The following is a 13,569-nucleotide window of genomic DNA, read 5'->3' as shown; positions in this document are numbered from 1 at the left end:
ATACACAATACATCATTAGTTTTTGATGTAGTGATCCATGAGTCATTGTTTTTGTATAACACCCTGTGCTCCATGTAATATGTGCCCTCCTTAATACCCATCACCGGGCATCTTTAGTTTTTGATGTAATGTTCAATGATTCATTAGTTGCATATAACACCCAGTGCTCATCACAACACGTGCCCTCCTCAATACCTATCACCCAGTTACACCATCCCCCCCCACCCCCCTTCGGTAACCCTCAGTTTGTTTCCCAGGGTCCATAGTCTCTCATGGTTCATCTCCCTTTCTGATTTGTCCCCCTTCAGTTTTCCCTCTCTTCCCCTGTGGTCTTCCATGCTGTTCCTTATATTCCACATATGAGTGAAACCTTATGATAATTGTCTTTCTCTGACTTATTTCACTTAGCATAATCCCCTCCAGTCCCATCCATGTTGATGTAAAAGTTGGGTATTCATCCTTTCTGATGGCTGAGTAATATTCCATTGTATATATGGACCACATCTTCTTTATCCATTTGTCTGTTGAAGGACATCCCAGCTCCTTCCACAGTTTGGCTATTGCGGACATTGCTGCTATGAACATTGGGGTGCATGTGCCCCTTCTTTTCACTACATCTGTATCTTTGGGGTAAATACCTAGTAGTGCAATTGCTGGGTCGTAGGGTAGCTCTATTTTTAACTTTTTGAGGAAACTCCATACTGTTTTTCAGAGTGGCTGCACCAACTTGCATTCCCACCAACAGTGTAAGAGGGTTCCCCTTTCTCCACATCCTCACCAACACTTGTTGTTTCCTGTCTTGTTAATTTTAGCCATTCTAACTGGTGTAAGGTGGTATCTCATTGTGGTTGTGATTTGTATTTTCCTGATGGCTAATGATATTGAACATTTTTTCATGTGTCTGTTAGCCATTTGTATGTCTTCTTTGGAGAATTGTCTGTTCATGTCTTCTGCCCATTTCTTGACTAGATTATTTGTTTTTTGGGTGTTGAGTTTGATAAGTTCTTTATAGGTCTTGGATATCAGCCCTTTATCTTTTTAAGGAGGTTCTACTGCTAAGTGTCCAGACCCACAGGCTCCAGTCTGCTCTTCCTCTCCTTAATGAGCTTTCCATTTTAGAGACAGCATTTTTCATCTCTACAAGTTCTATTTGGCTTTTAATTAACCTTTAATTTTTCTCTTCCACAATTTTCGTCTTTTTTTAAGCATGTACAACATATTTACAATAGCTCTTTTAATGCAATTATTCACTAATTCCATCCTCTGTACCATGTTTTAGGGTTTCTGTTCACTGAACTTTCCCCTGGCTGTGTTACACTTTTTTCTGCCTCTTTTGTTTGTCTGGTAATCGTGAATGGATGCTGGACACATGATTCTATGTTGTCCACTGCCTGCTTTTATAAAATCTCTAGTAGGAAACGAACAGTCTTGCTGATCTGTCCACTGCTTTTAGGTGACTTCTAAGTGCTTTGGGATTGTCTAGAGTGGCCTTTATTCTGCAGCAAACTTTGCCCCACATCTGTTCTATAGCCCTTCTTGGTCCTCTACTGAGTATGTGGAGCCTCTACAAATCATGAGGATGGACAAACACTGTCTTAGATGAGGAATGATGAGTGAATTCTCCCAAAGAGAGCCAATATAACCACATTTGGGGAAGTGAAAATTACATCAACAATGAAATAAAATTTCACTTTCAGATTGGAAATTTTGGTGAAGATAAGGGAAAATTAATACATTTGTAAATTGTTTGCATTTTCTGAACAAATAAAATTTGGCAGGTTTCATAATTATCCTTTCCATGATTAATCTCTCTTCCCTGACCGTGCTCTGCATAAATACTCAGTACTCAAATATTTCTAAAAATATTTAGTGTAGCATTTTTATAACAGAAAAATGAAATTATCAAAATCTGCATCAATAAATACCTGGCTAAATACAATTACTTTATAAAAGAAAAAATTATAAAGATCTATAAATGCTATGACAAATAGCTATCCAGTATTTGTTTAGCAATGCACAACAAAAATTTTCTGGAAGACAGTAAAAGAAAAAATTAACAGGGATTACTCTGGGGATAGAAATGGGGTGTGTATGTAAGAGGGAGGGTGGATCCAGGGAGAACCAAGGATCTGTTGGAACTGTTTCTACTCTCTTCATGTAACATTTTGTGGTGATGATAAATACATATCTACTCTTATATAGAAGAAGAATTGGGAAAAATAATTCAAGGTTAATTGTAATCACATTCTTTACTTGCCTGTCCTAAACCGCTGAGGTGATGCACTAAATTAGGGATCTTCATAGCTTTATGTGGCAAAATCAGTTACAATTTGGAAATACGACAAAGTACCTGCAAAATTGGGAGATGAATTCTAAGTGGCTGAAGTGCCCAGAGGGACCACCTGAAGCCATTTTGATGCACTGACTCACCAGCCGCTAGTGCCAGGTAACATTCTGTAGTTGTAGTTCATTTGTCTTTTGGAGTCAGGCAAGATGAGAATGATAGAGAGTCAGATGCTAGCTGGCTGGTTGGAAACATTCATGTGATTACTGTTTTGATAGAATTTAGAAGAACTCTTTTCCCTATAATACTATTTTCAGCACTCAAGGACTGTGTCATCATCCGAAGCAGCCTGTGGTCCTTCCCACAGCCTAACTGTGCTGCCAGTGGTACATCCAGGACCCGGTCACAGGGCGATGCATGTGCTGTGTGGTGTCTCTTCCACAGGAGTGAAAAATAACTTTTATGGAGGCTTTGGGAGCTGCCTGTGGCTGAGCCATGCAGTGGAGAGATGACCCATGGCTTTCAGACCACTGAGAGAAAACGGGGTGCTCTGGGGGATTACAATCAATACAGCCCAACTGGCTGAGCTACCTATATTTACTAAAAAAGATACTTCCAAAAACTCAGATTATGAAACTGACTTTTTTATTTTTATTTTTTTATTTTATTATGTTATGTTAGTCACCATATAGTACATTGTAAGTTTTTGATGTAGTGTTCCATGATTCATTGTTTTTGTATAACACCCAGTGCTCCATGCAATACGTGCCCTCCTTAATACCCATCACTGGGCCATCTCAATCCCCCACCCCCCTCCCCGCTAAAACCCTCAGTTTGTTACTCGGAGTCCATAGTCTCTCATGGTTCATCTCCCCCTCTGATTTCCCCCCCTTCATTTTTCCCTTCCTTCTCCTAATGTCCTCCATGTTATTCCTTATGTTCCACAAATAAGTGAAACCATATGATAATTGACTTTCTCTGCTTGACTTATTTCACTTAGCATAATCTCCTCCAATCCCATCCATGTTGATGTAAAAGTTGGGTATTCATCCTTTCTGATGGCTGAGTAATATTCCATTGTATATATGGACCACATCTTCTTTATCCATTCATCTGTTGAAGGGCATCTTAGCTCTTTCCACCGTTTGGCTATTATGGACATTGCTGCTATGAACATTGGGGTGCATATGGCCCTTCTTTTCACTACATCTGTATCTTTGGGGTAAATACCTAGTAGTGCAATTGCTGGGTCGTAGGGTAGCTCTATTTTTAACTTTTTGAGGAACCTCCATACTGTTTTCCAGAGAGGCTATACCAGTTTGCATTCCCACCAGCAGTGTAAGAGGGTTCACTTTTCTTCACACCCTCACCAGCACCTGTTTTATCTTGTGTTGTTAATTTTAGCCATTCTGATCAATGATACTGACAAATTTTCTTTAAACAAACAGGATATGAGTATCTATACTGTTGAGTGAAAATTCAGACTTATCTGCTAAACAGAGGAATTTAGCAGGGGGTCCTATAGCTTTCTCTGTTTTGAGGAAGAATATCAGATCCCATGATGGGTACATAGTGGGAGACGGGAAAGTCTTGCTTTTACCCTGAATCAGGGGTACTCACACCTCAGCTTATGAAGCATCACCCAGGGAACCTGTTAAAATGCAAATTCTCATTCATTAGGTTTTTTTTTTAAAGATTTTATTTATTTGTGTGTGTGTGCGTGTGAGAGAGAGAGAGAGCACAAGCAGGGGGAGCGGCAGGCAGAGGCAGAGGGAGAAGCAGGCTCCCCGCTGAGCAAGGAGTCCAATGTGGGACTCAATCCCAGGACACTGGGATCATGACCTGAGCCGAAGGCAGACGCTTAACTGACTGAGCCACAACCCAGGCACCCCTCAATGATTAAAAAAATATATATTTTATTTATTTACTTGAGAGAGAGCAAGTGTGTGTGTGAGAGAGAGAGAGAGAGAACAAGCATGAGCTGGGGGAGCAGCAGAGGCAGAGAGAGAAGCAGGCTTCCCACTGAGCAAGGAGCCTGATGCGGGACTTGATCCCAGGACCCTGAGACCATGACCTGAGCCAAGGCAGACACTTAACTGACTGAGACACCCCATTATTTCAAATTTTTATAAATATGGCAATGCTTGCCACCTCTGTATAGTCACTTTCAACTTGCTTTTCTACTTGACATTATGCTTTTGTTGTATGTCCACATGGATAAGGCACATCCAACATGATACTCCATGTGTGATGTGTGTCCACATTAAATGTATGGAGTCAGGATGATAATCCACGTGTGATAAATCCATGGTTTGCTTATTCATGTTCCCACTGATGGGCATTTAGGTAGTTTCTACTTTTTGCTAGTGCACAAAGTGATGGAACAAACCACTGTGAACCCGTGTCCTTGTGTATATATGCAAGAACACCTAGCAGTGAAATTGTTGAATAGTAGAGTATGTGCATCTTCATCTTGAATAGATGTGCAAAGTAAGATGGTACTGTGGATTATTTGTCATTTATTTATCACCTATTATGTTCCAGGTCCTGTTTTTTTGCGAGGATACAATGGTGAGCAAAAACTACAGCCCTTCTCTTAATGAAACCCAGTACGAGAGATATTAATTAAATAATCAACTGTATGATTAGCTCTCAGGGAAATAAGAAGGCACTAGGAGAGCAGATAATGGAGGGACCTAACTCAGGCTGGTTAGGGAAAAATTATTTAGGATTTAACATGCAGCTGGGATGTGAAAAGAGCATGAATTAAGCAGGTAAATAACATTCCATGCTGAAGGAGCAATGTGTACACAAGACTTGAAGGGGGAATGTTGCCTTGGATCATGAGGTTCCTATCATATCCCTGGACCAAGGATTCCAAGGCAATCATTATGTGGGAAGAGAGATGTCTTAGTCAGGGTTCTTCAGAGAAACAACCAACAGCAGGTATACATACTTTTGGATTTGTTGTGATCTATATCTATACACACATATATACGCACATGTATATAACATGCACACATATATACATACGTATAACACATGTGTAATTACATGCATGATATTATACAATATGGTGTGCACATGTATATGCATATATACATACATTTGGAGGTTTATTATTGGAACTGGCTCATGCATTTATGGAAGACAAGAAGCCCCACTACCAGCCATTTGCAAACTGTAGAATCAGAAGAGCTGATGTAGTAATTCAGTCCAAGTCCAAAGGCTTACAAACCAGGGGCAGTTTGTAAGTACTATTCTGAGTCTGATAGCCAAAGAAGCAAATTTACCTTTCCCTTTTTTGTTTCATTCTGGCCCTCAGTGGACTCGTGATGCCCACCTCCATTGGTGAGGACGATCTATGACTTTCTTTATCCAGTTTACCCATTCAAATGTTAATCTCTTCCAGAGACACCCTCACGGACACACCCAGAAATAATGTTTGACCAGCTGTCTGGGTGTCCTGGAGCCCAGTCAGGTTGACACATAAAATCAACCATTCTGGAGACACCTGCTCTGCAATTCGGGACCAAGATCTATATGGCCTAAGCAGAACTTTGGGTAGCTTTACAGGGGCATTTTTTTTGTTTTTGTTTTTTCACAGTGGAACTTTGGATGGAGTTGAGCTTGCTCCCACCTCATGAAGGTCAGTAAGACATAGGTAGAGACTCTGGGTTGGTGTGCAGTCCAGGGATCTGAGAAGAAACCAACACATCCGTTGTATCTTAATATGTGTTATATTCCAGGAACTCCAAACTTTCAGTAACAGTGGCCAAAATCCACATCTCACTGGGATGCTATAGAGAATTCACAGAGAAATATTTTCTCAACAAAGTGTATTGAGGGTTGCATAGAAAGAGGGTATTTATAATAGGTGGGATACATCTCATAAGGGTCAGTGGTCAGAGAGCAACAAAGAACACAAACTTTAGAGATTGCCAATTTACAGGTTATTGCCCATGAATATCAAGAGTTTCCTAAGGGCTGCCTTGACATCCTTGTTCTTCAGGCTGTAGATGAGAGGGTTCAAGGTGGGGCTCACAGTGGAATAAATTACAGCCATCACCTTGCCCATCCCTGGGGAGTAGTTGGAGCCAGGACTCAGATAGGTGTAGATGATGGTGGAGTAGTATAATGTGACCACAATGAGATGGGAGGAGCAGGTAGAGAAGGCTCGCTGCTTCCTCTCGGCTGTATGAATCTTCAGGATGGTGGAGATGATGAAGCCATAGGACACCATGGTGAGCAGGAAGTTCAGCATGGCAAAGAAGATGTCAGCCATAATTGCCATGATGTTATTCACATATGTGGAGGAGCAGGAGAGTAACAGCAGAGAGGGGATCTCACAGAAGAAGTGATTAATCATGTTGGGCCCACAGAAGTTCAGCCATAACATCAGGCAGGCATTGACTCCAGCACCTAGCACGATGATGCCCCACACAGCTCCAGCCAGCACTGCACATACCCTGGGGCTCATCATGGAGCTATAGTGCAGTGGCTGGCAGATGGCCACGTCGCGGTCATAGGCCATAGCAGTGAAGAGCAGCACCTCCCCTGCCACTGACCCCGACAGGAAGTACATCCAGGTCATGCAGCCTCTGTAGGAGATGCTTCTCTTCTCTGCCACCAGGATCTTGAGCAGCTTGGGCACCACGGTGCATGCACAGATAATATCCAACACAGACAGGTTGACCAGGAGGAAGTACATGGCCGTGTGGAGCCTAGAGCTGAAGGTGGTGGCCACCACTATGAGGGAATTGCCGCAGAGTGCTGTGGTGTAGAGGCAGAGGAAGAGAACGAAGAAGAGAACCTGGAGCTGCGGCACTTCTGAGAAGCCCTGCAGGATAAATTCCATCACCAGCGTCTGATTACTCATGGCCTTTGACTGGTCTGTTCAAACTCTTTCTTGCTCTGCAGCTGGGCTGGAAAAAAGTGTGTGGAATTAATTGTCTACATAAGTAGGTCAAGATACCTTCATATGTCAGACCCTCCCAGAATTTAAATACTTTCATATTTCATTAGACTTGGGCATCACCAGCAAACAAGCTCCTCTCAGAAAAATGGGCAGGAGTGCTCACCCTGGCTCCATCTTGCCACCACTACACCTAAGACCACCTCCCCACAAACACCCCCACTGCGGCACAATGGCCTCCCACAGAGATCCTCTGACTATGCCATGTCCCTGCAATAGCCCTTCAGGAGATGATGTCCAGTGTGCAGTGGGCCTTAAAGTGTCTCCATGTCCTGTCCTGGACAGGGAGTATCCAGCATTGCCCCTGCTCTTCCCCCCTCTCCCCCTAAATGTACTATCCCACTTCCTCTGCCTGGTTCCCCTAATCCCTCCACATCCCTTGATGAGCTGCCCCAGACATGAGCTTCTTTCTCAGTGAGCATCAGACCCTGACATGGAGCCTGGGCTCTGCTTAGGGGGACATAGGATGATGCCAGGGGAAGGCAGGAGGCCAGGAGGCAGGGCAGATAAATCTGCAGTCAAGTGGGAGACCTAAGTCATCAAGGGGGACAAACATGAGGTCCAGGCTGGAAGGTATAGTCAGGACCAGACTGGGAAGGTCAGAGGTGATTCAGGCAGTTTTGGAAGCAGGGAGGAGCTTACGGGTTGAGGGTCGAGGGCAGTCACACCAGAAAAGAGCAGAGCAAAGGGGTTTCCCAGAGGAAAGTGTTGCTGATTCTGCCTCAGTGACTGCCCAGTCCTGGGAAGGATGCATCCAGGCCAGGTCAGAGCAGGCATCAAAGGGCCTGGTGGCAACTCCCAGCTGCTTCTGTAGGGGTGACCTTGTCCACAGCCCTTATTCTGGCTGATTCTGAGCTGGCACATCAGAAATTAGCACGATTGCAGATGTATTTTATATTCCTGCATCATGTTTGTTGTATAAAAACAGACACAGAGAAACATTTCAAGGATGAGCTTATAAATGACAAGTGGATAAATGTCAGGCTCATTGACAAGATGTCCATCAACAGATGAATGGATAAAGAAGATGTGGTCCATATATACAATGGAATATTACTCAGCCATCAGAAAGGATGAATACACAACTTTTACATCAACATGGATGGGATTGGAGGAGATTATGTTAAGTGAAATAAGTCAAGCAGAGAAAGTCAATTATCATATGGTTTCACTTATTTGTGGAACATAAGGAATAGCATGGAGGACATTAGGAGAAGGAAGGTAAAAATGAAGGTGGGAAAATCGGAGGGAGAGATGAACCATGAGAGACTATGGACTCTGAGAAACAAACAGGGTTTTAGAGGGGAGGGGGGAGGGGGGATTGGTTAGCCTGGTGATGGGTATTAAGGAGGGCACATACTGCATGGAGCAATGGGTATTAAACGAAAACAATGAATCATGGATCTTTACATCAAAAACTAACTATGTATTGCATGGTGACTAACATAACATAATAAAATAAAAAAAATTAAAGAAAAATAAAATGGGTCTATTGCAGACAGCATATTGATGGGTCTTGTTTTTTTTTTTTTCTTAATCCAATCTGATACCCTGTGTCTTTTTTTTTTTTTTTTTTTTAAAGATTTTATTTATTTATTTGACAGAGAGAGAGACAGCGAGAGAGGGAACACAAGCAGGGGGAGTGGGAGAGGGAGAAGCAGGCTTCCCGTGGAGCAGGGAGCCCGATGCGGGGCTTGATCCCAGGACCTGGAATCATGACCTGAGCCGAAGGCAGACGCTTAACGACTGAGCCACCCAGGCGCCCCACCCTGTGTCTTTTGATTGGAACATTATGCCCCTTTACGTTCACAGTAATTACTGAAGATGAATTTAGTGCCATTGTACCTGTAAAGTCCCTGTTTCTGTATATTGTCTCTGTTTCTGTATGGTCTCTTTCTCCACTTAAAGGATCCCCTTTAATATTCTTTTTTTTAAAGATTTTATTTATTTATTTGACAGAGACAGAGATATCGAGAGCAGGAACACAAGCAGGGGGAGTGGGAGAGGGAGAAGTAGGCTTCCTGCCAAGCAGGGAGCCCTATGTGGAACTCAGTCCCAGGACCCAGGGATCATGACCCGAGCCGAAGGCAGATGCTTAATGACTGAGACACCCAGGCGCCCCCCCCCCCACCCGCCCCGCCGCTTTAATATTCTTGCAGGGCTAGTTTAGGGATCACAAATTCTTTTAGTTTCTGTTTGTTCTGGAAGCTCTTTATCTCTTCTTGTATTCTGAATGACAGCCTTGCTGGATAAAGTATTCTTGGCTGCATATTTTTCTCATTTAGCCCCTTGAATATATCATACCAGTCCTTTCTGGCCTGCCAGGTATCTGTGGACAGGGCTGATGCCAGTCTTATGTTTCGGCCTCTGTAGGTTAAGGATCTGTTGTCCTGAACTGCTTTCAGGATTTTCTCTTTATCTCTGAAATTTGAAGTTTCACTATCATATGTCTAGGTGTTGACCTATTTTTATTGATTTTGAAGGTGGGGATTATCTGTGCCTGCTAGACTTGGATGCATGTTTCCTTCCCCAGATTAGGGAAATTCTCCATTATAACTTATTCAAATAAACCTTCTGCCCCCTCTCCTCTTCTTCTGGGACTCCAATTATTCTAATGTTATTTCACTTTATGGTATCACGTATCTCGAATTATCCCCTTGGGAGTCAGTAGTTATTTATCTCTCTTTTTCTCAGCTTCCTCATTTTCCATCACTTTGTCTTCTATATCACTGATTTTCTCTTCTGCCTCATTTATCTTAGCAGTTAGAGCCTCCATTTTTTACTGCATCTCAGTAATAGCCTTTCTGATTTCGACTTGTTTAGATTTTAGTTATTTTATTCCTCCAGTAAGGGATTCTCTAGTATCTTCTATGATTTTTTCAAGCCCAGCTAGTATCTTTATAATTATTGTTTTGAATTTTAGTTCTGAATCTTACTTATATTCATATTGAGTAAATGCCTGGCAGTGAGTACTGCCTCCTGTTTGTTTTTTGGGGTGAGTTTCTCCATCTCATCATTATGTCCAGAAAAGAATAGATGAAAGAGAGAGAAAATACAAAAATAGCAACAACAACACCAGAACAATACAAACAAAACAAATCAGAAGAAAATAGTAACAGAGAGAGAGAGAGAGAGAGAGAAATCAAACAAAAAGTAAAACAGAACAAACAATAAACTAGCCCCTGGCTGTATTTTGGTCTGTTTATTAGAAGAAACTAGATCCCACAATAGGAAAGAAAGAAAAACTTATATATATGCAAAAATAGAATTGAATACAAAGACAGGAAACCACAATTGAAAAACATATATATAGCATAAACATAAAAATTAAAATTAAAAAGGACTTAAAAAAAGAATTGATAAAATAAGAATAGCTGAATGGGTATTAAGAAGGGCACATATGGTGATGAGCACTGGGTGTTATGTGCCACTAATGAATTGCTGAACTCTACACCAAAAACTAATGATGTACTATATGTTGGCTAACTGAACATAATTAAAAAAAAAAAAGGAAAGAAAGAAAATAAAACGGGGGCGCCTGGGTGGCTCAGTCTTTGAGCGTCTGCCTTCAGCTCGGGTGATGATCCCAGGGTCCTGGGATCGAGCCCTGCATCGGGCTCCCTGCTCAGCGGGGAGCCTGCTTCTCCCTCTCCCACTCCCCCTGCTTGTGTTCCCTCTCTCACTGTGTCTGTCTCTGTCAAATAAATAAAATTAAAAAAAGAAAAGAAAAAAGAAAACGGGAAGATTAAAGAATAATAATAAAAAAAACCCCACGAATTGTATATACAATTTTCCTCAAAGGCTGAAGTCTTGCAGGTCTCTATGATGGGTGAACTTGGTATTCACCCCAAATTCCTGCTGGTCTTCTGGGGGAGGGCCCTGTTGAGCTGATTCTCAGGTGTCTTTTCCCAGGAGGAATTGCACTGCCCTTGCCAGGGGGCTGGGTTCAGTGTAAGCAGTTCTGGAGCTGGTGGAGGCAGGGTTAAAAATGGTGGCGCTCCACCATCAGCTCTGAAGCTGAAAGTTAGCACCCCCACTCTTCAGTGCACCCTCATAGAAAAGCAGTCAATCACTCTTGTCTCCCTGGTTTGCATCCATACTCTGTGTTTGCTCAGCCTGTGACTGTTTTTATTTCAGACTTGTGACCCCCCCCTTTGAGTCCCCAAACTTCACGGACTCCTGTGGGGTGAACCTGTGCTGCTCCTCTCAGGGAATGGAGGAGGGTCCTGCCCCAGTTCTGCTTCTTGCTGGGCACCTGCTCAGAGAGCGGTCACCCAACTTTGGGTGGTTCCCAGTTTATGGCAACACGGAGCAGAAAGCTGGTGCCCGGGCTCGCTGTTTGCAGCCAGCTTCCCTGCTCCGATGTCTGGGAGCTCTGCTGCACTTAGGCACTCCTGTTCTGTTTGGGACCCTGGGGATCCTGAGACCATGCTGTCGCACCTGAGGTTCCACCTTGCTTCAGCACCTGATCACCTTTCAGGCAGACTTTTAAAAGTTCTGATTTTGCACTCTGTTGCTTATAACACTTTCTGGTAGCCAGCTTAAAGAAGCTCCCTCCCCCGTGGTTTATCTTTCGCTATATCACCTCAGATTCACTTCTCTGCACTTCCTACCATTGCTTTTCTATTTGTAGAATTGCAGCAATTCTTTTCTTAGATTTTTGGTTGATTTCACAGGTGTTCAGAATGATTTGGTAACTATCTAGCTGAATTCCAGGGACCAGACAACATTAGGGTCCCCTACTCCTCTGCCATCTTAACTCCCCTCCCTCCATGCATTTATTAAGAATTTTTAGCTCACAGCCCAGTGCCAGGCCCCGGCTGGGTCTCAGGGCTGCCATGGTGGACTGACTACACTGTGCCTTTCTAAAGTACAGATACAGCACACAAATGGCACATGCAGTTACCAACAGGCCCTGCACTGGACCCTGCAGCAGGTCTGCTTTTTCCCTCCATGCGCCCACTCCTGAGTACTTCCCTCCACCCAGGACCTCCCTCCATGCAAGGCCTGCACTGCAGTTCCCATGCCACCTCACTGGATGTGAGGACCAGGCTGTCCTGTCCACGTACATCCCTGCCCTAAGACCAGTGGACAGGGGCCAGTGGGTGTGGGAGAATGAAAGTCCACCCCTTTACCCATGCCAATTTCATGTTCCAGAGCGGCCTGCAGGATCAGACCAAGGTTGAGGCTTCAACTGGAGTCAGTCACACTCATATTTGGTTCTGTGTCCTTCCCTAGGCTGGTTTCTCTGGAGTGATGCTTTAATAAATCACTTCCACAACGTGCTGTCTCAGGGCCTATTTCTAGGAAGCCCCTCGAGGCAGTCAGCAATGGCTAGCTGACGTGTGTTCAGGCTGAGGAGCAGCTACAATTCAAGTGGACAGGAGCACCAGTGGGGAGCACGTGTACCAGGGAAGCTTTAGGGCTGCCAACGCAGAAGGAGCAGCACCAGCTCACCAAGGACCAAGACAGGCTCAGCACTTCCAAAGACTTCCACACAATTCCATCCTCCTAGGAGTTCCATTTGAAGGGATGCATGTGACTTTTAAGTCTCATTTTCAGAAAATGTCCCCTTACAATTTCCACCCTCTATGCCACTAAAGGGTTCCCTCCCTGTCCACTGGAGCCTCCCGGGGACAGGTCTCCCTTGAGAGGACTGCATGAAGACATGCTTGGACGTGTAGTTCAGGCTTTGGAAACTGCACTTTGCTTCTTGACTTTAGTTACAGGCAAAGCTTTCATGGCAGCCCTAAAACCCCAAACAACTGTGTGGCCCAATTCTAAACTCCTCAAAACCACATATAAAAGTCCAGCCCCTGGGTTCTCCAGAAGGACATGGGGACATCATTCACTCAGGAAGTGATTATTGTGTTGTGCTTAGCTTGAACAAAGCAGATGGAAACTTTGAGGACACAAAGTCTACATTCGAGAATGTGAGGCATTCATGCATTCAACTGACTTCAGATGCCTTCCACATGCAAATTACTATTCTAGATGTTGGGAATACAACCTGGAACTGAACAGACAAAAGTCCATGTACTCATGGGGCTTGTGTTCTAGTAAAATATACTTGGGTAAATAAACATTAAGGTTTCAAAAAATAAACAGAGTGCTATAGTGTGAATAGCCGGAAGAGAACTTTCAGATAAGGGGACAAACAGAGACTCTGTGGGTGGCATTTCATCTGAGGCCTGAGTGAGACCAAAGTTCAAGCCAGGTGCAGGGGCAGGACAGTGGGCAGGCTGGACATTGGCTTTTCCTGCTCCCTGGAGCCCTGAGAGTGCCTGTTCTAAGGACCTTGGACAGCTTA

The 13,569-nt window shown here is 43.6% G+C and overlaps 1 protein-coding gene across 1 annotated transcript; it reads right to left on the bottom strand.

Moving 5' to 3' along the window:
* Nucleotides 1-6,230: 6,230 nt before the first annotated feature.
* On the bottom strand, nucleotides 6,231-7,163 carry LOC118536876 (olfactory receptor 13A1-like). The gene has a single exon (XM_036094096.2). It carries the CDS (start codon nucleotides 7,161-7,163, stop codon nucleotides 6,231-6,233), a length of 933 nt encoding a protein of 310 aa, XP_035949989.1.
* Nucleotides 7,164-13,569: the final 6,406 nt, after the last annotated feature.

Source organism: Halichoerus grypus, chromosome 7 (assembly GCF_964656455.1).
Source record: "Halichoerus grypus chromosome 7, mHalGry1.hap1.1, whole genome shotgun sequence".
In the NCBI taxonomy this organism is placed as follows: Eukaryota; Metazoa; Chordata; class Mammalia; order Carnivora; family Phocidae; genus Halichoerus; species Halichoerus grypus.
The sequence above is the reverse complement of the archived record's forward strand: the minus strand, read 5'-3'. Positions and strand labels throughout refer to the sequence as shown.